This window comes from Acanthopagrus latus, chromosome 1 (genome assembly GCF_904848185.1).
Source record: "Acanthopagrus latus isolate v.2019 chromosome 1, fAcaLat1.1, whole genome shotgun sequence".
In the NCBI taxonomy this organism is placed as follows: domain Eukaryota; kingdom Metazoa; phylum Chordata; class Actinopteri; order Spariformes; family Sparidae; genus Acanthopagrus; species Acanthopagrus latus.
The window spans coordinates 8,028,073-8,052,428 of record NC_051039.1 but is presented as its reverse complement, the minus strand read 5'-3'; the positions used below and the strand labels follow the sequence as shown (position 1 = coordinate 8,052,428).

General features: G+C 41.4%; 2 protein-coding genes across 8 annotated transcripts in view; one reads left to right on the top strand and one right to left on the bottom strand.

The window, feature by feature from the left end:
• The first annotated feature begins 1,377 nt into the window (after nt 1-1,377).
• asah1b (N-acylsphingosine amidohydrolase (acid ceramidase) 1b) lies at nt 1,378-6,264 on the top strand. Its single transcript, XM_037082879.1, has 14 exons — nt 1,378-1,536; nt 1,651-1,697; nt 2,568-2,658; nt 2,833-2,919; nt 3,007-3,085; nt 3,173-3,247; nt 3,338-3,383; nt 3,476-3,620; nt 3,755-3,809; nt 3,892-3,973; nt 4,624-4,755; nt 5,056-5,179; nt 5,364-5,420; nt 5,578-6,264. The coding sequence occupies exons 1-14, from the start codon at nt 1,468-1,470 to the stop codon at nt 5,665-5,667; spliced, it is 1,179 nt and encodes a 392-aa protein (XP_036938774.1). The 5' UTR covers nt 1,378-1,467; the 3' UTR covers nt 5,668-6,264.
• A 489-nt stretch (nt 6,265-6,753) lies between these two features.
• Nucleotides 6,754-24,356, bottom strand: part of pcm1 (pericentriolar material 1) — a 25,335-nt gene continuing 7,732 nt past the window's right edge. For 4 of the 7 annotated variants that reach the window (XM_037081685.1, XM_037081526.1, XM_037081612.1 and 1 more), the window contains 38 exons: nt 23,992-24,237; nt 22,969-23,295; nt 21,757-21,927; nt 21,172-21,291; nt 20,769-20,955; nt 20,353-20,462; nt 19,785-20,061; nt 19,544-19,694; nt 18,968-19,186; nt 18,219-18,403; nt 17,891-18,120; nt 17,634-17,776; nt 17,384-17,513; nt 16,869-17,033; nt 16,564-16,745; nt 16,104-16,304; nt 15,732-16,020; nt 15,377-15,522; nt 15,063-15,274; nt 14,429-14,603; nt 14,020-14,330; nt 13,740-13,901; nt 13,467-13,523; nt 13,112-13,284; nt 11,932-12,063; nt 11,100-11,238; nt 10,470-10,637; nt 10,225-10,331; nt 9,852-9,986; nt 9,555-9,758; nt 9,352-9,411; nt 9,118-9,268; nt 8,627-8,775; nt 8,464-8,527; nt 8,110-8,312; nt 7,891-7,983; nt 7,672-7,795; nt 6,754-7,474 (listed from right to left, as the gene is read on the bottom strand). In XM_037081685.1, coding sequence (XP_036937580.1) covers nt 7,449-7,474; nt 7,672-7,795; nt 7,891-7,983; nt 8,110-8,312; nt 8,464-8,527; nt 8,627-8,775; nt 9,118-9,268; nt 9,352-9,411; nt 9,555-9,758; nt 9,852-9,986; nt 10,225-10,331; nt 10,470-10,637; nt 11,100-11,238; nt 11,932-12,063; nt 13,112-13,284; nt 13,467-13,523; nt 13,740-13,901; nt 14,020-14,330; nt 14,429-14,603; nt 15,063-15,274; nt 15,377-15,522; nt 15,732-16,020; nt 16,104-16,304; nt 16,564-16,745; nt 16,869-17,033; nt 17,384-17,513; nt 17,634-17,776; nt 17,891-18,120; nt 18,219-18,403; nt 18,968-19,186; nt 19,544-19,694; nt 19,785-20,061; nt 20,353-20,462; nt 20,769-20,955; nt 21,172-21,291; nt 21,757-21,927; nt 22,969-23,295; nt 23,992-24,237 — 6,324 coding nt within the window. In that variant the 3' untranslated portion in view covers nt 6,754-7,448. The remainder of the gene's footprint in view (nt 7,475-7,671; nt 7,796-7,890; nt 7,984-8,109; nt 8,313-8,463; nt 8,528-8,626; nt 8,776-9,117; nt 9,269-9,351; nt 9,412-9,554; nt 9,759-9,851; nt 9,987-10,224; nt 10,332-10,469; nt 10,638-11,099; nt 11,239-11,931; nt 12,064-13,111; nt 13,285-13,466; nt 13,524-13,739; nt 13,902-14,019; nt 14,331-14,428; nt 14,604-15,062; nt 15,275-15,376; nt 15,523-15,731; nt 16,021-16,103; nt 16,305-16,563; nt 16,746-16,868; nt 17,034-17,383; nt 17,514-17,633; nt 17,777-17,890; nt 18,121-18,218; nt 18,404-18,967; nt 19,187-19,543; nt 19,695-19,784; nt 20,062-20,352; nt 20,463-20,768; nt 20,956-21,171; nt 21,292-21,756; nt 21,928-22,968; nt 23,296-23,991; nt 24,238-24,356) is intronic. The other 3 variants (XM_037081998.1, XM_037081847.1, XM_037081923.1) reach the window with 3 other exon arrangements.

Here is a 24,356-nt window from a genome sequence, read left to right as displayed (position 1 = left end):
TCACAGTGCAATATATATAATAAGATTATCATATGTTGTCTCAACTAAAATCTTAATATGAAAATAAACTATCATCTAATATACATATATTTCAGTGCATGGAATTGTCCAAAATGTTTTGGTATCCTGAAGCATTCAATGTTCCTTTCACTGGAACTAAGGGGCCAAGCCCAGCTCCTGAAAAACAACCCCATACCATAATTCCTCCTCCACCAAATTTCACAGTTGGCACAATGCAATCTGAAATGTACCGTTCTCCTGGCAACCTCCAAACCCAGACTCGTCCATCAGATTGCCAGATGGAAAAGCGTGATTCATCACTCCAGAGAACGCGTCTCCACTGCTCTAGAGGCCAGTGACGGCGTGCTTTACACCATTGCATCCGACGCCTTGCATTGCACTTGGTGATGTGTGGCTTGGCTGCAGCTGCTCGGCCATGGAAACCCATTCCATGAAGCTCTCTGCGTACTGTACTTGGGCTAATCTGAAGGTCACATGAAGTTTGTAGCTCTCTAGCAATTGACTGTGCAGAAAGTCGGCGACCTCTTTGCACTATGCGCTTCAGCATCCGCTGACCCCTCTCCGTCACTTTACGTGATTTCAGTGAAAGTTAAATACAAGTAGCTCAAACATAGTTGCCAACTTAAAGCTAAGGTAGACAGTACGGAAGAATGATAATGGATTATTGGGTCTCTTTCCTCCCAAGTCGTCAAATACTGATCAGCATCAGTATTTGATGATTTGTAAATATTTTTGAATATTAGTTGCATTTGTTTCTGACAATAAACAATAACCCCATATTGTACTTATCAAAACTGTAAAAACATGCTGTTCAGTTTGTTACAACCACTAGAAATATATATAATATAAAATGTTAGAAGCAGTAAAATTGAATAAAAGGAGATGGGTCTTATTTGTCCCATTTAATAATACAATTCAGCATTGGTTTGGAGTCACTGGGTCACATGACGTTTTAGATATTGAAAAGAAAAGCTCAGTGTCTGTCTAATATCCAGCCTTAAACTAACTTCACCTCGGTGTGAAACCGATCTATAAAGACACTTTTTATTATAGCTGCGCAGGTGTCACAGGAGGAAATAAATGCAGCCAACCATGTGAGTGGTCATGTTATGTAGCTTCACTTCCGTGTGGAAGAAACCACTAGCCTGGATTTGTAGAGGGGTGTCCAGATCTCGTCTTTACTAATTTTGTCCAAGAATATGGCTTCACTTGCGGACAGAAGAAATTATTTAAATTATGTTTTGAGACTGGCCACACTTTCATGTGAATTCTATGTTTTTTATTTGTGAAAAAATGTGTTTTATGTGTCGTTTAGAACTTCCGGTTTCCCCTCCCGTGCATAAAATAAGGTCACTGTCACGAGATAAACAGTCGCAGGAGCTTCCGCATGAAACTTAGTCAGGAACCGAGACAAGACGAACAACGGTCTGAGTGAAATCCTCCAAAATGGGTCACTGTGTTCTTCTCACTTTAGCGGCTTTGTTCACCGTCGCATCCACACAGTTCATCCCACCGGTGAGCGACTTTCCCGCCTTCTCACCGAGACGTTTAACGTCAGTGTTGTGACATTGCCTGGGTGTGTTGTTTAACTACATCTAAGCTGTGTTTTGTTTGTGCTTTTATTTACAGTATACTGAAGACTGTCGAGCACAAATGTATCCACCAAACGGTCCTACGTAAGTAACATGAGTCTGCAGTCGTCAAAGAAAGAGCAGAAAGTAACTGCGTAGTTTGTCAGCCGTGTGAATCACTAATAATGTGTTTTTGACTCCCAACTGCCACTTATGTAAGTTGCCTTCACTTGCCCCTCGAAAACCTGAACATCCAAATTCACGTGTGTTTTGTTTTCCTTGTTGTGGCTGCTGTTTGTTTCAGACATCTCGTATCATAAAGCCTTTGTATGTAATTTGCATTAAGGCGTCGTTCCAATTCTTATCAACAACTTGTCAATTGTACAGATTAATATCAGTTTACACGTCAGTAAGTGCTGCCCAGCTTGTGAGAACAATATATAAAGTCTGCTACGACTCTGCAGGAAGTTTTATCCATTAATCTATTAAAACACTGACAAAGAACAATGGCCAACAATTTTGATAACAAATTAAATGTATCATTCAATAATGCTAAAGAATCATTATTCCATCTTGTCACATCTGAAGCTATTTCCCTGTTTTTATATATATATATATATATATATATATATATATATATATATATATATATATATATATATATATATATATATATATATATATATATATATATATATAGATATATATATATATATATATATATAGATAGAAACCTTTTGGAGAATTTTTGCTTGATGACTGTCTAAAATTAACTAAATTGTTACAAATAAATTAAATTTAACATCTTATCCCTATACTCTATTTGTTTCAACATTAGATTAATGGATTTATATGTTATATATGATAGTACATGCATTTTAACAATGACCAGTTTAATCTAATCAGTGATGTTTGTGATATCATCAGTTGCTTTGTCATGCTGCAGTAGTTCTACAGATATTTCTTTCTACTCAGGTTCAAGGGAGGAGTCAGCTGGTACACGGTGGACCTCGAATTGCCGCCCAGCAAGAGATGGTCAGCTGTGATTACTGACAAGAAAACAGAAGTAAGAATGCTCTGAAGTTGTTTTGTTTTTATGGCTAATAAGTCGGGGTCAATTCTGAAGCCACTTTTTTTTTTTAAATCTTCTTTTGAAAAATGATTCATAGTTTGGTCCACATGGGCAGCATGAAGATGTGACGGCAGTCTTATAAAAATATCATGATCTCTTTCTCTGAAGCTGGTCAACATGGTTCAGGCCATCAGAGACTTGGCCAACGCGTTTGTGCCCAGTGGGAAGCTGATCGAGCTCGTCGACATCACGCTGGTGAGTCTCGTTTTGTCTCTCTGCCTCTGCCTCTCTTTTTGTTGCCACAGATAGCTTCATGACACCGTGTTTTGTCATGTTTTGCAGCCTCTCATGGTGGACACTCTCCCAAGCCCTTTTGGTGAGGAAATCAAAGGAATTGCAGCTGTTTCAGGAATTCCTCTCGGTGAGAAAACACAAACGTTTTCAGCTTTTAAATTTAGTAGTGTTAAAACAAAAAAAGATCCCGCTGACGTCCATTTTTCTAATCTAGGTGAAGTCGTTTTGTTCAACATCTTCTACGAGGTGTTCACTGTGTGCACGTCAGTTGTTGCAGAAGACGATAAGGGTGGGTCATCTTTCAGGATCAGATTGATTTCCTACTTGAAATAAAGCTTAATGAGTACTAAAATGCTTTTGGCCTTTTTTGCTCTTACAGGTAACCTTTTTCATGGTAGAAATTTGGATTTTGGATTATTCATGGGGTAAGAATCGTGCCCAGAATCCCAAGTTTTTTAAGCTCGACTCTGATCTTGTAAAGTAGCCCCTCATGATATGGACTTGTGCCTCTTCACAGCTGGGATGTGAAAAACAAGTCGTGGATCATTAGTGAGAAGCTGAAGCCTCTGGTGGTCAACCTCGACTTCAAGAAAAATAACCAGACCGTCTTCAAGTCTACAAACTTCGCTGGATATGTTGGCATGCTGACTGGCATCAAACCTGTAAGTCATTTAGAATTACAACTGAAGGTTCAATCACTATAAAACATTGTTTGACGTCAAGGGCGGCTGTTAAGTTGTTTGTACTTTCTGCACAGAAAAAAAAAATGAAAAGACGTTTCTTCTTTCTCCCCCAGCACATGTTCACTCTGACGATGAACGAACGCTTCAGTCTGGACGGAGGATACATCGGTGCGTATTCCCACACACATTAAGAGAGATTCTCCCCGTTTTGTCTTCCAAGTCAGCATCATCTAAATCCATTTGCATGCAGGAATCCTGGAGTGGATCTTGGGAAAGAGAGACGGCATGTGGATGAGCTTTCTCACCCGCTCTGTCCTAGAAAATGCAAACAGGTGCAGTATTCCTCTTTTGATATTTTAAGTTTTTGGCCTCTTGTGTCACTGGGAAATAATGTTTGTACGAGCAGATCCCTGGATTATTAGTGTCTCGTGTTCTAGCTGCAATGTTTTATAAAAAGTTGTGGTGCAACAGAAATAAAAGAGGACCACCAAGATCTGATGTACAAGATGAAGGTTTCAAAAGACTAATGAAGTTTTGCAGATGTTTTTATTGGGTAGAAACATTTGTGCGTTAGGTCTGAAGGATTTAGATGATGCGATATGCTTACAAAAAACAAAACATTTATATTGGAACAAAAGCTCCACAGGATACTTAAATAAAAGGCTGTAATTAATTTGGAGGCGAGTTAATCTGTATCGCACAGTCCAGCGACGAGGCTGTTTCAAATGCTTAACTTAAAACAGCATTGAGACAAGATATAAAAAAAAACAAAACTCAAAGCAATAGAAAAAGAAACAAACAGGATTTGGAAGTAAAATAATGGAAGATAACAGTTGAATTTAATGAAAGGAATTTAATGAAGTTTTAAAGCTTGTGTAAAACAGAGTTGAGGCGGTTTGTTCCAGAACGCTGCCTCGCTGTGTGAGGCGACAGTGTGTCCGATCTGTGTCCCAACAATGAGTCTTGAACTTGTTCTCACCAGCTACGAGGAGGCCAAAATCCGCCTGGCTCAGACCAAGCTGCTGGCTCCGGCCTACTTCATCCTCGGAGGAAACCAGACGGGCCAGGGCTGCATCATCACCAGGTCCAGGCTGCTCAGTCTTGATATCTTGGAGTAAGTACTGGAGCTCACTGCGTACAGTGTAGAGCATTTAAAGCCTATAACCTAAACCAGGGAGTGACCTATTGTAACCTTTTCCGTGTCTGGTCAGTTTTACGTGTGGCTCCCAATTCCCAATGACGCAGCTTTTCTTGTGAAACTTGCTCAACTAGGAAGTGATGACAGCTGATGGTTTCACATCACCTGATTTAACTCAATTTCACAAATCAGATGCTTAGTTTAGCTGCTTGTCACATGTTGAGCTTTTTTTTTTTTTTCTTTCCTTTTTTTAAAAATTGAATTATTGTATTCCAGGATTGACCTGAAGCTGGACCGCTGGTACGTCCTGGAGACAAACTACGATCACTGGAAGGAGCCTTTGTTCCTGGATGATCGCAGAACTCCTGCCAAGAAGTGTATGAACCAGACTTCACAGAAAGTGAGTGCTGATGTAACCAACTCCTTGTGACAGAACTGAACAAATTCTGTGTCTCAGATGTACTTTAGATCTACAAATCACATGACTGAGCTTTAACTACAAGTCTGATGTGTAACTTTCCTGTTTAATCTGAGTGTTAAGACACCTTTTGATCTCTTCCTTTTTTCTTTTTTTTTTTCCCCAGAACATCTCACTGAAGACCATGTACGACGTGCTCTCAACCAAACCGGTTCTCAACAAGGTGAGTCACAGATCTACTTTTTTCGGCTCTCATCCAAATCAGAAAAACCTGCATCTGCGTTTTGCAGTCAGACTGTGCAATCTGGATGGGCACATGGCTCGGTGACATCAGGCTGCAGTTCAGTGTAAATACATTTCTGTCGCTGTGTTTTCCACAGTTGACGACATACACAACGTTGATGCAAGTGTCTGAGGGAACCCTGGAGTCGTACATCCGCGACTGCCCGAACCCCTGCATGCCTTGGTAGAGGCCCGACCTGCTGAACCCTGATCAGTTCGTGAATGCATATCTGCTGAGAATCTGCGACGGAGACGAGAGTACACGGAGTTTGGAGCAAAACTTGTTCCTTTAAATGTTTGCACAAGTGATTAATCAACTGAACCAAAGTTTGTCTCAACAGTGATGTCATTTTTACATTGTTTGTTTAAGGAATACTTTGATGAAAATACTAAATCCTACTTGTTTTTCTGTTGTGAGGGCTATCGGTACAAAAGTAAATCTTCGACTGTAATTATGTGTATAATTTGCATGATGAGTCTATCAGTGGAGCTCGCCCCGGGCACAGGGACCCCTGAGATGAATGCACTTGTAAAACTTAGTGTAATTTATTTACCTTTTATGTTAAAATCTCAAATCCAGCTCACACTCACCACTTTGTGCCTCCACACTGTGGCCCTGTCTGTTTTTTTAGCACTTACTTTTGTAGTCCTGTGTTGTTAACAGCTAAGATGTCTGTGTCACCTCATTGACTGACCACCTCGTGCAGTGATACTGTTAAATGTACCTCATCGCTGGCCACTCCCTTATTTTTAATGATAGTTAAATAAACCATTATCAAATTTAATGTTGTCTCTGGTGTGATTTTTGCCATGTGAGCTGTTTCTATGTTGAATTAAGTTCTTAGATTTCTGCACTTAACTATCAGCAATTCAAATTTTAATTATTATATAAAACAATTTCCAACATTTGGTCTATAAAATGATGGAAAATGCCCAAGGTGCCCTTTGCAAATGTCTTGTTTTGACCCACAGTCAAACCCAAAATGTTTCAGTTTATCACACAGGACAAAAAAGCAGCTCATCGTTGAATTTTAGATGTTAGAGGCAAAGAATGTTTGGCCTTTTAATTACATGTCAATTATACAACTGACTAATCAACTGATCTACTCAGTCTTTGTATTGTGCACTGGTGTAAACTACAGTAAGTTAAAGTAACATTCAATTTACACTAAGGTCATTTTTTCTTTGGTAGAACTTACTTGGAAAGTCATCTGAACGACAACAATAGAAGGTCCACACGGTTAATTATAAGATGTACAAAGTCTGTCAACAAACATTTTTGAAACTTCCAGCATTTTATTATTTAAAACTTATTACTGTAGTCAACATTTTAATTACATGAAAAATCAATGGAGATTAACGACTAACAGAACAAAACAGTATAAAGATGTGTCTGAAGGGATAAAAGTTAAGTCGGAGCTTTGAGCTCTCATAGAAAGAAAGAAAGTGTTCAAGCTGGAGAGACAAATGGCTGAAGTCAGCCAGGCTACAGCTGAACTTCCATCCTACTGTAATCTCTTTATAATTAGGAATCAAGTGCAGATAAGATGAGCTGTACAGCAATAAGGCCAGGCCGAGACAAATAAAACATTTTAAAACTCACAACTTATGTCAAACTGATCCCACAAACAAGAAAGAAACTAAGGCGGCTCTGAAGAGGAGTTTCAGTAATATAAAGATTCAAACAGAGGCTTAACTGTCAGTAATCAGCAGCTTAGAGATGACCCCTCCCAAGATTATCCATAAATCACACTAAACATTCAGGAATAAAAGGAACTATGTGTTGATTATGTGCAGATGTTTAGTTTTATCTGTTGCGCGTCACAGCTAACTTGTGACCAATATCATGAGCCTTTTGCTCCTTTAAAACTAGCAGATAAAGAATCAACAATCTTACAATCAATACAGATTGAGGGTTTAAACATAGTGTTGCTAAAAACAGTAGATCTTGAGACATCGGTATGAACCTTTACACTCTCTGGGCACCAACAGTGTCTGAAAAAGACAAAAGGAAAACACATAATTTACTCTCAGCGGGTTGGACCTTCAGCTCATGTACAGACAAAAATAGCAGCTCACTGGTGTGTGGATGTAAACACGGCAACCAGAAGCTTTTGCATGTAGGGTTTGGCCTATCTGGCAACTACACAAACAGAACGTGACGCTACCTGCCAAGCATTGTAAATCCATACCTGGTTCCTTCAGCGCGTGTGCATTTCCCACCAGCCCAGTCAGCGATTCAGTGTTCCCATTGAGGATCTCCACAGACAGGTTGTTATTCTGCTGCTCCTCCACTATTCTCTTCTGTAGTTCCTCCTACAGAGCAGTTCATCATTAGGACTTCGCACAGCGAGATAACACCACTCTCCTTTTAATATAAACATCTACTGAGTGTTAAAGCTGTTACGCACCTCACACATGACTGTAAGTTGTAACGGCAAGTCATCCACCTTCACAAAGTCTTCCTCGTCAGATTTCTGACTGGTGTTACCCGAGCCCATCTCCTGCATCACCAACATGAATAAAGTGAGTACACAACAAAGTACTCTGTGTTTTACTGGCGTGTATCTGTGCCTATTCTACTTGGATGAACAAAAATATCCCGAGCACATCTCCAGCCTTGGACTTACATCTACATTTATCATGACGGGTGAGTCCGTGTCAGGGCTGCTTGTGGTGGTTGACTCCTTGGGGACCTCCTGACCATGAGAGACGGAGCTTTCTTCTAAGGCAGCAGCTGCCTCATCTTTACTCTCCTCCTCAGGACTCTGGCACTTCTCCATGTCATGCTCCTGTTCTGTGGAATCCACAGCCCGGACAGAGTTGTTGATTTCTGCAGAACCGAAAAGAAAAAGCCTCTGTGATAAAAAGATGATGGACCAGCAAAGGGTCTAAAAATACAACATTTCTATCGGACTAAAAAGCCAGTCTGACATGTTCAAGCTTGAAGGGAATTTCCACTGAAAATATCAAGAGGGCCTCACCATCTTCATCATCTGAATTCTTCGGTTCAGTTTTGGTCTCCTGGGTGTCACTGCGCGTTGTCCCCTGAAGCACAGCACACAGTCACACAGGTCAGACAAAGAAAAATATGTCAAGTAACTGAAGCTAAGGTTGTTGGTGAGAAAATATCTCCTTGACACTAACCTCCTGCTCCACCTGTCCGTCGGCAGAAGCTTGCAGGGATGTTTGAACATCAACAGGTCCGGCTTCAAACTCCTCAATCTCCTCCTCCTCATTCTCGTCCTCTCCACTGCCGTAGTTTGTCAAGGCCTGAGTCTCTGCTTTGGACAGACCTGAGAGAGCCACAAAATGAGTGTGTTAATTAATACATTCATGTGTTTAAACCAGCGCTGTGCCAGAAACCCCTACTCTGCCTCTACTGTGTTTGGAACAGAGCCCAACAAATGTCACAACATCATGATTTTAATATTTTAAGTGAAAGGGAAAAAATGCTTTTAGCATGGCTGGATGTTTTTGCTTATTATCTTTATGTCTGTTACTGACATTATCCTGATTTAACGTTGAAGATCCATCACAGGCATCTTCTCACTGACAGTGATGGATTACAACATGGCCAACCTCTGACAAAAATGATTTAACAATATGTTTTCTTTGTACAAAATGTTTTCATTTACTGATTGACAGAGGTATTCCTTGTCCACCCCCTTCATCCTCATCCTCCTCTTCAACCTCTGAGGCCTCACTGCTCCTGCTGTTCTTCCTCTCTGTCTGCAGGTAAAGCTCCTGCAGAGTAGAATCCCCCTCCTGCTCAGCCTCATCTTGGTCCTGGCAGACAAAAATAGAACATTTTTATAACTATTGTACTAAGTGGTATTTACAGTTTCATTGTCAGTATTAAAATAGCTGACCTTGTCTTCATCTGTGTAGGCAGGAGAAACCGATTTATCACCACCAGCTGTTGTATTTTCCTAAATTGAGGAATAAATGAACACAAACATTCACATTAGTCTCATTCAAACACATTTCTCTGCGTCGGTTTTCATTATTTCCTCATAAATACGTCTATTAGGTTACCAAAAAAAACAAAGAGGGAATAGAACAGGCAACGAACCTTGAGACTGCACTTTGCTTTACTGGGTTGCTCAGGCTTCTTCTTATTTTTGTGTTTGGCTGCCAGGGCAATGCTGCTGCTATTATCTAAATCCTGCATGAGCCTGAAGAAGGCAAGTTCATTGAACAGGATCTCTGAGATCTCCACTAGGAGGTCCTCACCACAGTCCTTCAGAGTACGGCCCACAAATTTACTAAGAGAGTCCTGGAGCAGGAGAAGAGAGTGAAATGTCAGAAAAGATTTTTTTTCTTTTCATCTGCATAAACGTGTGCAGCCTGGTATTGGCACTGGTCTTACCTGCAGTATTCCTCCCAGCTGTCGGTGGAAAAAGCGAACAAACTCTTTGCTTTCATCATTTTGTTGGGTGAGAGTCAGAACCATGCGCCGCACAGATGTCAACAGCTGGAGGGAACACACCTCATCCATGTTCTCCTAATCAAAGAAAAGAGGAACATTACAAAGTGATTTAACTATTTTGGAGTGATTTTCTTTCATAGTAGCGCACTCAACACTGACATTCCACTTGAGCCTTAAAACTTTTAGCAATCAATCACTAACAAGCACACCTTTCATTTAACGGCTTAATTCAGGTGTGGGTTAAGCACTTTCTTTTCAGATGGCACAAAGCTAACAACATCAACTCTGCCGCTCCTTGTGTTGATTAACCTACCTTAAGGAATGGGATGACTTCTGTCATGATGGCTTTGATCTGGCGATCCAGCTGCTGTGTGTCAATCTGAGGGCAGCGCACATCACCTACAGGAGCAGCTGCACCTCCTGCTCACAGACAAAAACACAAATAACATAGTTTCATTTACAATTTCTGCAAACTCAACCAGCAAACTGAATGTGATGATTCTGTTGATACAGGTCTTTGCACATGGAGAACTCGGGCAGCGTTGTATGATTCAGTACCTTCCACTTGGTCAGCGGGGTTAGCAGAGGGATGTTCAGCGTTTGAGACGTCAGAGCCACCTGCACCTGCAGTGCTGGCGTTGCAGGGGTTAAACTCAGCTTTAAGCTTCATGCGCTCATACTCCCTAATCCTGGCCAGAGCTTTGTCTAAATGAATCACCGTGTTGCCTATCAGAGCAGCAAAGAAAGGAGAGCGGGGAAGTGAAAAAAAAGAAGAGACAGAAATGGGACCCAAAAAGTTTAAAATCGATGAAGCAAGAGAGAGACGACTGTAATGGATATTAATGCAGTCAGTAACCAGGGTTACACTACAGGATCAAAGTAGGCCAGCCATACTCCTAATCTGTCACTGAAGCTCCAGAAATATAAGTCTGCTCTTTCTTTGAAAAACAGTGTTTCTGGATACTCTTTTAGTTTGGCCATTTATTACAGATCCTGAGGTGTGACCCGGTTGCTTTACAAAGACAGGCCTCGAGCTGACCTGCTTGGAAAAAGAGAAGGGGCACGTAGTTAAAGGCAACAGGCAAAGCATTTCTGATAAAAGGGTTATAAATAATAGGTGTACAGTTTTACAAGCTTGAGCCCTTTGTTTTTCCAAAATCAAAACACATTCTACATGCATAACCATACCCAGATCATCATTAGCAAACGGTTCCAGGTTGGAGGACGTTGACAAGGTGCTTTCATTGTCCACAGATTCTGCATCATCCCTCTTCTTCACTGTGTCCTGTGTGAGCCTCAGGTTTTTCTCCACTACCTCCACCACCTCCTGAAAAAAGTACAGATTCTAGTATAAAGCAGAATACATCTGACATTTCTGAAACCAAAAAGGTTTTACCCCCAACAGTTTGGATTACAGGAGAATGGATGATTCATCACAGATCCACCGCCCAACATCTCCCTAAAGAATTTGCAGTGGCATATTCTATAAACAACTGCAGTGGTGGCTTGTCCCAACTTGGAAAATTAGACATTTCATCCATCACTCTTGAACAAAGGCATTATTTGGGCAGACAAAAGGCCTAGCTTCCAATTAGCATAACTCTGGGGACCTTGGCCCAGAACAAAGAACACATGTCTGATCTGGCAAAAGAATCGTGGTGAGATGAGGGTCATTTTTTTTTTTTTTTTTTTTTTTTAAAAAGACAGGCTTCTGAAGTCTTGCCGTCAAGTTAAATTCAAAGACAATGGAGATAGTAGGAAGGAAAATTAAAATCGGAGAATAAAGAGAGACATGGACGGATTAAAAGAGACAAGGCGGGTAAGGATGAAAGGAGACAAGAGAGGGAGAAACTAATGAAAGATGTATTGAAATGTAGAAGAGGAAGCAAGTCAAAGTGATAAAAAAAAGTGTAGGCTGGATTACAGGATAAAAAAGGATGGAGAGAAAGACTTCAGGGCAGGTAGAGAGACTGGAGATGTGTGAGAATGCCATGCTGAGACGCAATAATGTGTTTCTTACTGCATCACTGGTAGTCAGACTCTCACTGGGTGTGAGTTCAGACTGAGAGCCTGCAGCCCAGACCACAGGACCGAGAGGGGGCAACTGGTCCTCAGCAACGCTCTTCTCTGTTAGGTGACTAGTCACAATGTCCTATTAGAGACACGGGGAGAAGCTCATGTAATCATGCAAATTTTCTAAATGGGACCCTATATCTAGATCCAGGTCAGGCTCAGATGACAGGAGATCGCCTCGATTTTTGGGGCTTGTGATGAACCACAAGTATGTAATGGAGCAGTAGTAGTAGTAGTAGTAGTAGTAGTAGTAGCAGTAGTAGTAGTAGTAGTAGTAGTAGTTTAGGAATAAAATTGACTGACCAAAATGACAAACAATAAACTTCACTGGGAATTCAATCATTATACATTACACCAGCCTTTTTATCCGCATCATGTTCTATTTAAAAAAAATCATATCGGCTTATATCAAACAGCAAAAATGCCACTACTGATCTGTGTTAGGCCAATATCAGATGATATATCCTCAGGACTCCAAAACCAAATTATATATCAAGCAATCATCAAATTCTAATGAGATAACAGAAAAGATAATCACTAGATTAAAAACTTTAAAAAATGTACAATTCATTCAAAGTAATGTGTACTTAAAGAGGATAACTGTATAATGGAGGAGTTTTTTTCTCACTCTCTTCCTCGTGAATTGCCCAACTACTCTTATCACTCCTTTATCTGCAGTTCAAACCACATCTCCACCAGACTTTAGCCTTCAGTTCTTAAAATCCAGTCTCAGCCTCTTGAGCGCCATTTCAAAAGTCCCCTTTTTCCTCCTTTTAATTGTATCTGCTGCAGGTCTTGTCTGCCCAGAAAGCAGAGAAATTTCTCCAAAAAAGTAGGGGTTATAAAAAGATCGAAACAGCCCTATATTATTTCTGGGAAAAAAAGTCTAAGGCATCAAATCTTATCTGTAACCAATCACATGACCAGATATTCTGTGCCAAACAACCCTGACCTACATTCTGGACATGAACATACCCCATGTACTCTTTAGGGGCACATCAATGACTAATTTAGCCTGAAAACGTGTAATCTGAGCCCAGCATAAATGATATATCCATACTAGTTTGGAAACTGCAGCTGAATATTCAAATGCTGTTTCTAAGTAGTAACGTGTCTGTACTTCTTACCTGTAGGGAATACAGCGCTCTCTGCCTCAAGTAGTCTGTGTTGAGCAGCTGCAGCTCATGGAAGAGCTCGATGAGAAAGTGGGGACGGGACTCATTTTGGGATATCAAAGTAGCCACCTCAGAGTAGATCGTCTCCCTCAGAGCCTCGAACAATGAGAAGTCGCTGCTTGCATCTGCAGGTTCAAGAGTGGACAGCATGAGATTCTGGTGGATATGAGCATAATCTCATTCACATGTTTAAAAAACAAACAAGAAAAGCCTTCCAATTTAGAGGTGTTTAAGGTTAGGTCATAAATAGAACATGCATGAGATGTTGAGGTGACATGAAGACCAAGTGATGGATTTGTGAGTTTACCTGGTGCTTCTGTGCATGCAATTCTGTTAGAAAGGAAGGGTGTTCTCCAAGCATAGGCTGTGAGTAAGATAAATTAAAATGACAACAATGTAAATTAACAAAAGATTAAAATGAAACAGACTGTCACCACAAATGTGCAAAGAAACATGAATTTAAAATACATCAAAAAGGAAAAGGTGTTAAAAATATAAGAAAAGTATAAAAACAAAGAACACAGACACAAGAGGGATGAGGTGGGTGCATTACTTTCACTAGAATCAGTGTGACCCCTACCAGAGGAGAGATCGTTTCTTTTGTTCCCGAACTTAGTTTTGCTGTCTAGTTTCTCTTGGGTCAGTTTGTCCAACAGACTCTTGTTCTGATCCTTCTGACGTGACAAGGGCGCCCTCTCATGGGCAAAGTCCGCAGTACTGCTTGCACTGTCACTCTCATGGCCTGAAAAAAAAAGGAAGGTAAGGAAAAGGTAAGGAAACAATTTGTGACATGTTCTTCATTAAGTCTTTACTTTGGTTACATCAAACAATACAGCAGAGCTTCAACTCCATCTAAATACCTTCACTGTTCTTGTTGTGCCCTTTGTTCCTCCTGCGACGACTCTTAGTATTGGGTGTCCTGCTTCGGGAGGCCAGATTGGCTTGTGCACAGGCCTTGCGCCCGGCTTTGAAAGTCTTTGTGATGGTGGTGGGATCAACAGGATCAGGCATGCTGCTGAAGCTTTCCTGTGATGCCCTGTCAAATTCCTGAGGTCGCAAGTGGCGGCTGGCAAAAGTCGGGGAGGAGGACGGAGACTCGTTGGGCCCCGTATTAGATCTGTGATGCTCGACAGTGTTGTTTGCGTAGGAAGTTTTCAACCAGCCAGTTGCTCTAAAGAAGTTGCATGAAAATGTATTCATTAATTAATATGAATAATATTGTTTACAAGAACAAATATAAATGTCTTTTCAGGCAAAAAATGGACATACCCTCTCTCTGTGTTAAGAGGGGAACGCTGCAGTGGAGGAGGGAAACTCATGTACTCTGTTTTAATTGAAGTGTTGGGGTCTAACTGCTGCTTCTGGTGGTCAGGTGTTGCCTGACTTGCTGCACCCTGAGGGAACTCACCCATGGGACCAGGGAAGAGTGGATATAAGTGAAAGCCTGCAGAGTTAAAGAAATAAAAAGAACTTCATTAAATTCTAAGTTTCAGCATTAATGGTCCAACAAATCTACTCAATCATTGCAGTAAGACTTTTGGCCCTTCATTTATGCATGACTGGGCCACTTTAAAGTACATTGCTTAGTTCAATTTGAAAGAACCTATTGAAAAAGGAGTACTCATACCTACATAGAGCACCAATATTATTTGGCCTTCGTAATAGAATTACATGAAGAAAAACACTTTTTTCAAACATTTCAGGGAATTTTTTCTGTATTACAAAGAGGCACTGCCAAATTTTGTTGATTTTAGAATGGCTGAGAGGGGTTTTGACATTCTACATCATATCAAAAAAAGTCTTGTGAGCCTCATTCAGATCCTTTAGCTTTCTGTTGCCTCTACTGCACACCATTCTAGACAGGTTTTTAAGTGAATTAGGCTCATAAGTATGTTTGTCGTACTGGGAGGAAATGGGGATATGGCAGCAGTTGACATGTTGTTGGCTGAAGGATGAAGTGTAGAGGAAAAGGGGAGGAAGCCACCAGGAGAGGCTGAGGGACCGGAGCTGGATTCTTGGGATGAGCCCTGCTTCTGTGTCTGCCAACCTGGAGCTGAGGACGACGTTTGCTGTTGCTGCTGCTGGCGAAGGAGGTCATTCAGGACGTGCTTTAGTCTGGGGAAAAGGCATGACAGATCATTATTACCATTACTATTATCATGACTATTATTAACTAAATGATATAAATAGAGCAAAGTACAATACTAGTGTTCTCACCTGTGTACATTGTTTTGCTGCCAAGTCAGCTGAGTGTAACACTGGTTGAGCTGGTGCATGACCAGGTGGACCTGTGGTGATGATAAGTTGTTTGCTAACATAGGGTACTGACCCGTCATCAGGGTTTGTAACATATAAGAGAGTGTCTGTGGGAGAAGAGAAGGGAGGGAAATTATATTTGTTGATAATCTTTTCATGTTTCGAAAGCCAAAATAAAAAGGCACCAAACAAAGAATGTACATAAATCTGTGAGTGACTGCATTGACAATTCCACTATGACTTCAAATTAAGCCTACAGATGCAGTGCAAGCTTGAGTCAATTATCAAGGTGTCTGCGTTTGCCCAGTGTACCAACCTGTTGGTCCTGCAGGAGTGTCTGACACATGCTGGTGCTGAAGTCCAGCTGTCTCTGCAGCTGGCTGACCTGTTCCTGCCAGTGGCACGAGCCGTCAGTGAAAGACAGTTCAGAGGCCCATCGCAGGTTCTCTTGCCGCCGTGTGCCGCCATGCTGGCTCGCAGACTGGTTCAAACTTCGGGACTGCTGCTGTTGCTGCTGCTGCTGCTGCTGCTTGACCTTAGTCTTGTTATGAAGACATGGATTCCCACTACCCTCACTTGAGAAGGCTGGTGGGGGCTTCAGGTTGCTATAGAGTGAATACATTATTAAGACAAATTTTACTGTAGATACAGGCACAATTTCATTTCTTCTGCCTTCACGCCACCTCACCTTCCTTGGTTCTTCCTGTTACTGTAGGAGCACTGGTTCCTGGTGGATGAGTAGATATGGATGTCATCACCCGAGCTGCTCTCTGCACATTCTTCCTGCTCCTCTTCCTCTTCTACACCCATCTCTGAGTGATAATCATCTTCATCGTCATCATCATCATCATCAAGGTGGCAGGGAGTGGATCCCCATGTAGCCATTGTCCTTATAATCACAGCAGAAACATTTTATGGAATAGCCATTTGTTTAAATCCCTTCATTTATCAAAGAATGAAAAAAAAAGCACAACAGGAAATAACTGCCTTTACTTTACTTTACTTTCTATTACAATACAATATGCCCGTAAGGCATGTTATAAGATGTGGCTTCTTGGTTGGTGCTTATAAAATAAGTAAACTGACTAATATTTTATTTCTCTCTTGGACCTTGGAGAGACAGGCTCCTAGAGCAGTATGTCTCCTACCTTTCATCCCTACTGACAGGCTGTGAGGGTGTAGCAAGGCCTTCTTGATTTTCAATCCTCTGAGGAGAGTCACTGAGACCGCTACGCCTCTGGTGTTCAGCCATCAAGGACTCGAGGTGCTTTCTGCGCTGCCGCAGTTCTTCGCGCAAAATCTGGTGCCGACGCATCTCTGACCAAAGCTGCTGACAACACAGGGAACACAACTAGAATCTGCATTGCTCTGTTCTGAAAGCAGAGATTTCATTTTGATATTCAAATGGTGATGAGCCCAAGGGTCTTCGTGTGTGCAAGGTGGAGTCTGTTACCTCATGGTCAGTTACTGAAGACGTAGCTGCTTCTGGAGCAGTGGGTTTGAGCACAGCTGAGTTGGTTTTCGGTCCAGAGGAGGAGGGGGCCTGGCCAATGATTGGAGTGGAAGCTGGAGCCTTCCTCAGCAAGCCCTGCTGACTCACTGTGCTGGACACAGATGACTAGAAAGGAGATGACAAAGTTAGAGGTTAATAGGGTATACAGTATGATGCAGTCATCTAATAAAGCCTACCTTCATGAGGTTTAGAATGTCTTGTTTTTGTTCAACCTGTTTCTGTTTCTTTTTTGTAGGTTGTAGTTTATGCCATGTTTTTATAGAGAGGTGTTCCTATATCTAGTTAGCCTTTTAAGATGTTTTTAACATATGGATTCTGCACCTGCACGTACGTTTGTGTTACCCACAGACTTTTTCTGGTATAACATGGACTTTCTTAGGATTAGCAGGCCATACTGGGACCAAAGCCCGGTCGTTATACAGCAAACCTTGTGTACTTGTTGGTGAGTGTAATACCTGGAGGTCAGGGCAGGCCCACTGCAGGTCCTGGATCTTCCCTTGTATCTCAATTAGCCTCTGACGCTCTTCATGGAGCTGTTTCAGCTCCTGCTTCTGCTGACGCAGCTTCTCCTCATACAGCTTCTCCCTTTGTCCACAATAGGTTGGATGCGATGTGAATTATTCCAGGTGAACACACAGGCAAAATGTTAAATTCAGAATACATTACAAGCAATGTTTCATTTTTCAGACATTTACTATATTTTACCTGGCCTTGCTGGAGAGACTGAGTTCTCTGGGGCTCTGTTTGGATCCAGTCCCCACTGACAAAGCCACTGCAGCTCTGGTATTATTTGGTTGTTGGTGTAAAACTTCATCCTCATTAGCTGTTGTGCCATCAGTGTCATCACTCTACATTCAGACAGAATCACAGTTTAAAGTTTTCAGCTTTAGATTGGAACATCTTTTTTTTTCAACTTAATTCCAACTACAGACTCTTTCATATTATTCTGTCATATCCCTCACCTGAACCATGGCCACCAGCTCCTGAAGCTGCCGAAGTTTCTGCTTCGCGGTCTGACGATGAACCTTCTGGACAAAACCTTCATTGTTCCCCAGACTGCTTCTTCGACTAGATCCCGATGCCTCACTGTCTGGAGCCATAGCCTGTGCCCCTTCATCATTACCGAGACCATCTTCAACCTCATCATCATCCTTCACCTGATTATAGGAGGTGTCCCTATTGTACTGGCACTCTAAATGAGAGAAGATTGTAGATATATAAATGTAAAATACTTTAAAGAGCTGGTCGGTTAAATGATGACGTAGCGCTTCAGTGTGTGCTCGTGTGTACCTATGGCTGACGGGATGTTGAGGCTGCGAAGGTTGGCTGCTGACCGGTTGTTAATCTCACACTCAGTGTTGAGTCTGCCATCACGGTTGAGTCTGCCATCACGGTTGTTTGCAGCACCACTCCTGACACTGCGCCCGTTGGTCAGGCTATTCAGGTCTGTCCAGTTCCCACTGCGCTGTGGGTTTCTAAACAGATAAGAGCACAGTGACTGTTATGGATACATCTTCAATCGTAGAATGAGACACGGTGACCTTCTGCAGTCATACCATAATTTCCAACATTCTCTTTTGGGCAGGGTTTCAGTATCATCTTAACACGAGCTCAATCTGTGTATAATGTAGGGTTGTAACAAAGATTTTTTGTTATTAATTAATCCAAGTATTTTCATATCTAACTGAATAATAATTCATAAAACAGCAGACAAAATTTCCAGTAGACGATATCAACAGTCTACTGTCCCAAAGATATCAATCTATTACAATTTAAGATGAGGAAAAGCAGCATATTCTCACATTAGATCGGTTAAAAAACATCGTTTTTGCCTGACAACTGGCATAAATTAGTCATTAACCGATTATCAAAATAGTTGGAAATTCATTTTCCTTCAATCAACTCATTGATTATTTGACCAAATCTTTGTGGCTCTAGTATAATGAATAATCTCTTAATTGATCTCCGATCAGTGAATTTCTTGTTGAAAGATTACTCCATTCATAAAACTGTAAATGTATTCATTTAGACAAACACACCTGATGTTAGTTACAGGATGGCGGTTCTCCTGTTCAGAATCAAACATGGCCTCAAACATAGAACCATCCTCTGTCTCGTCTTCCTCCTCCTCTTCCTCATCATCGTCATCCTCTTTCACATTTTCATTGACGGCATCCACCATCATATCAGACGTCTGCTCGTAGTACTGAACCAATTCTCGCAGCTCATTCAAACGCTTGTGAACCTCTTTGAGCTTCCTGTTGGGAGAAGACAGAACAACAATTGTGTGCCTGCAATGCAAATGACTACTTTTGTTAATAATTTAAAAGGTTATGCGACACGCCAGGACAGTGTCTTCACGTTTCCACCTTCTACTATGGTACAAAATACAGTCACCTACAGCCTTGTAAGTTATGGAGGCTGAACATCTTGTTTAAGAACACTTCAGCAAAGCCTGAAACTTACAACAAGTGGAATTGTGGGAGGTTTTGGGGGTGCAAGGTTTCTCTACACACCAACCTATATTACACCACCCCCACATTATACAGCAGCCTGCTGCTGATATCTGATCTGTCTATTCAGCTGCTTGAAGCTGTGTGTGTTTTTGTGTGTACCTCAGCTTGTCTGTGGAATTGGAGCTGTCCTGTTGTTGCGTGAGTGAAGGATGAAAGGAGGTGGAAGCTGAAGCCCCATTAGAGCAGAGAGCAGATGGACAATCTGTAGATCCTCCCATGCTCAGACTGCACTGTCTTGACAATCCACGGCCTGAAGGGAACCACATGACGTTCAACCACTTTTTTTTTTTTTTGGAAACAAAGAAAGACTGCACGAAAAAGGTTCTAGAAATGCTCTTACATGAGTTATTATTGAGTGTCTGGTCTCTGAGTGAATGCAGCTCCTGTAAGATCTTGTCCATGGTTTGTTTTTTGTCCTGAAGTTCTTGGAGCTTGGTGAGTTTGACACTAGCAGCTGTTGCCCCCGTGTCTAGACCAGTGTGGGGACCAGAAGCAGAGTGGAGGAGAGGCCTGTGCTGAGGTGGACCAACTGCCAACTGGGGGGACCTTGACCAGCACACCTCTCTAGAGAGGGAAAGGCTCTCTGCCTGACGACGGTTGTCTGGCACTGCTTTGGTCTATAAGGTATAAATAGTGGAAAACTTGAATCACATATTCGTTATTAAAACAGTTGACATATTTCTTGATTAAATAAGTATCTAAATGTAGTTAACATAGCTTTTAACTGAAAGGCAGATCACAGGTTCAAGGTTCTTCAACAAATTGTTTAAAAAAAAATACTCTGATACACCGACATCGACATAATAAAGTAATACAATTGTTGTATGTAAGATGTAATAAAGTTCAATGTAGAAAATGTTTATAGATGGCATTATGCTATATCAAAGACATTGCAAAGTGTATTGTACCCGGGAGTCATGTAGCTGGTTGTGGAACCTCTGGATCAAATCATTTAACTCATCATTCAGTTCAGATGTGATGCTCAGACCCGAGACACTGCCTGTGGTTTCTGTGACAACTGATGACAACAACACATTTCAAAGCAATTAAACACAGGTTTAAACTGTTAATGATAATAATTTTAGATGACTTAAAGAGGTAGGAACGCAATTATCAGAAACTATTGCTGCATGAATATAACCTTGATAGTATCATTAGTTCTTTGAAATACATTTTCATTAAAAAAAGATCACAACAGAGTTTGTATTGTTGCTAAAGTAAAGCATACTGATTTTTCTTTTTGAAAAAAAAAGAGACACAAAACTCTACAAACAACTACTGGTCTGTCCTCGATACTTGGCCTCTTTATTAATGTGCATCTCACCAGTGTCTTCAATCACAGCAAGTGCCTGTTCTGCACTGTCCTGCATGGCCATTAGTGCTTCTTGTCGGCCCTGCAGGGCCCTGAGCTGCTCCTGCTGCTCCAGCATCTTCTTCAGCAGCTCATGCTGCTTACGCAGATTCTCCAACTCTTCCTTCTGGTCAGCTCGCACAGTTTCTGACCTGCCACCCTAAGAAATTCACACCCACATAGCATTATAAACACTGAATCTACCACAACAGCAACACTACTGTAGTGCTACTCTGCAGAAAAGGATAACAGAAGCTTGTCGGGTACTTACACAGCAAATAGCAATCACTTTATACTAATAATAACAGCTATGTGAACAACAGAGACCATTAACAAGAGCAGAAAGTGGCAGATTCTTAGAAAACAGTGTACAAACCGTTGCATTTGACGCATCTGAGGAGCGGACCTCAATGTTAAGAGAAGTACTCTCTGCCAGTGAACCTGAGCCCACTGCAGAGTCCAGGGTCCCCACATCATCCTCCTCATGCTCTCGTGTCTATAAAGATAGTGGAAAGAACAGCCAGTGACTCAAAGAGAGCTGAATAGGAAAGTATGCAGTACGCTATTTTTTATCCAAAGCAATATGCTCCCCCAAATGCCCCATACGTAGGACAGCCTGCACACAGGAGAAGTGGAAATATGTGGAAATTAATGTTTCTTGCAAATACTACTATAAAGTTAACATATTTCACAGTCAAGGCAAAATTATATCACATACAAAACAACGTCATGCCACAGCAATGCAAGGTAACATGAAACATGACTTGACTAGAAGTTATTGAGGCCACAAAGACAGAAGACCATTAATCATGTATGTGTATGGCTAGCTGCCGAGAGAAAAAGCACAAACAGGCTCCATTTCAACAATTAATTAGCTAAAGAAGCTTTACATATGAAGTATCAAACTTTTCCTGAAACATTTTCTACCTTTGTCTGAGCATGAGAAAGGCAAAGAACTAACCAGCATTTTCTGCAGGAACCGTAAATAGGACTTCTCTTGCTCCTTGAGGTGGTCGATGAGATGGGAGAGACGCTCCACGTTGGCCGGCACATCATTCTTCTCCACCAGGTCATCCCGCATGGAGCTGGCCTTACTGATGTACTCCCGAATCTGTACCAGTTTGCTCACCACCTGAGACGGTAGACAGAGAGGGGTGGTGTGGGTTTCAGAAGAGTAAATTAAGTGAATACAGAGAAAGACGCAAGGAAAGGTTAGTGAGCATCTGTAGCGACGGCTCAGACTGGGCGAAATAAGGGCAGAAAGGGGGTTGGGCAGAATACTCACTGGGCACCAGGGGTGGCATATTTATAAATTGCCCTAAATACAGCCTAGTTTCAGCTGCACAGGCTCTCCCTCACTTTCAACCTAGTTCTGGTTTCACAGAGCAGTCTGGAGTGCAATGATATATAGACAACGCCATGTGTAGATATGAAAAGGGATAACATAAACTAAAACTTCTTTTTGGTTGTGGTGGAGATATTACTTAAAGAGAAATTTTACTGATTACACCTTATACAAGAAACAAATAACTTTTCCCATAACAACTTCATTAGATCAAAATGGCAAAATGTTCAGTGGGAACTGTCTATGTAATCTGGTTGTTACACAGGAGATCTGTTCTATATCAAAACATGTTCTAATTCTGTACCTTTTTATCATAGACCTAATTTCTTTAAAGTTAATGAAGTTTTTTTAAACATCTTTTCAATCATGCTAATGACATGAGTTTGGGGCTGACAATGCAGCCTGACTGTCTGTTGGCCACTTACCCATGATGAAAATAGGATGGACTGGCATGAGATTTTGTAAAAAGTTTCCTTGTAAACACAGGCTGAAACCTCCAAACTGTGTTAATCCCACCTTGTACTCCAGTGCCACCATCAGGTTGACATGTGTGGCTCAGAGTGAAGTTTTTTGACATTTATTACATGAATTGCTATGAAATTTGATATTGAAGATAATTTTCCTCTTGCTTCACCAGCAACTGACTGCTTTTACTTTTTCAGTAAAACATCTCAGCATCTACTTGATGGACATATTTGTCTGTAAGTGAGACCAGCACCTCATTGTTTTACTGAACCATTCTCATTCTCAGTCTACAAGACATCAAGCGGAAGTTAAACAAGAGAAAGAGTGAGCTAAACCATCAAAAACAACCAAACAAAATGTTACCTGGCTGCTGTCTATTCTTGGCTGTCCTCTCGCATATTCTCTGTGCGCCACAGGCCCTCTGTCGCCGGCACCACGACTCAACCTCGGAGTATCCTTGGCTAGAACCAAAGGGGTTAACGTGTCCCTGAGTCCTGGGCTCTGTTTCTTAGTTTCCTTGGTGATAGCTGGTGTGGCTGGCGCAGAGGACGAAGGAGGGAGCAGCTCTTTGCTTTTGTTAGTGTTTACATGCAGAGGTAGGAAGTTGTAGGGCTTTTTGTTTTCCCCAGCAAACTGGCGCTGGTTGTTGGCAGCTGTGACACGTCCCTGGGAGTCACTGCCAATGCTCCTCTGGGTAATAAAAGATGATACAGGTCACATAAATCCACATACATTAACAGTTATTACATATTTTAATGTCCACAACACACTAGATACAACCAAAATATGATGCTATGGGTAACATGCATGGAGATGATTTGTTAGCCCAGTAAAAACAATGCATATACTACATTTGTTTTTACATGTGCTCAACCATTCTGCCACATCAGTTCCATAGCAGAACAAGGTCAGTCAAGCAACTCTATACCAAGCTATGAAAAATATTCTGCTATCATGTCCTCATGGCCTGCCAAAGTGTCAAAGCAATGCATTGGCATTCTATCAGTAAATATCTCTTTCTATTTCATTTGACAGCATGATAATCCCATTTATTAAAAACATGTACTTCAGATTGAGACATCACAGCAATGAGTATATATATCAATAGATACAAACATGTGTTTTTATGCTGTGAAGGGTTTGTTCCTACTGAGTGCTAGGTTCTGTTATACATTTATGTTGTTATTAGTTTGTCAAACCATCTGCTCATTGTGATACCCCTGTCGACCGACTGAACTACTTCTTACACATTCATAAATCTGCCAGAATGTCACTATTGCTTTAGTTATTAAAAACCACCTTTGCTTGTATTCCTGCATTGTGAATTACGGCATATTGACCACACTAAACATAACCCATTCTTGATAGAGCGCGGCAGCTTTTTACCTCATCCAAGTCTGTGAAATTGATTCTCTGACGCAGCTTGTCCAGCTCAGCCTGATCTGGGACAGACATCTGGGTGGTGTATTTGATGTGGGAAAAGGAATGAGGAGTGCGTGCTCTCCTGCGGCCGGCCCCAGGGGTGGATTCTGGTGAAATATCATTGGTCAGGCGGCTCTCTACCACTGCAGCTGAAAGCTTCTTCTTGTTCTTCTCTGAGGATCGGTTGCCTTTCTTCTGTACACCCCAGTCCTAACGAACAGGAAAAACATTGGTGCTGTTATTTATCATGCATGTTTATGTTCATAGTGACATGTACATAACTTGTATAACATACATATCACAGCATCAATACGCCATGAGAGTGACAA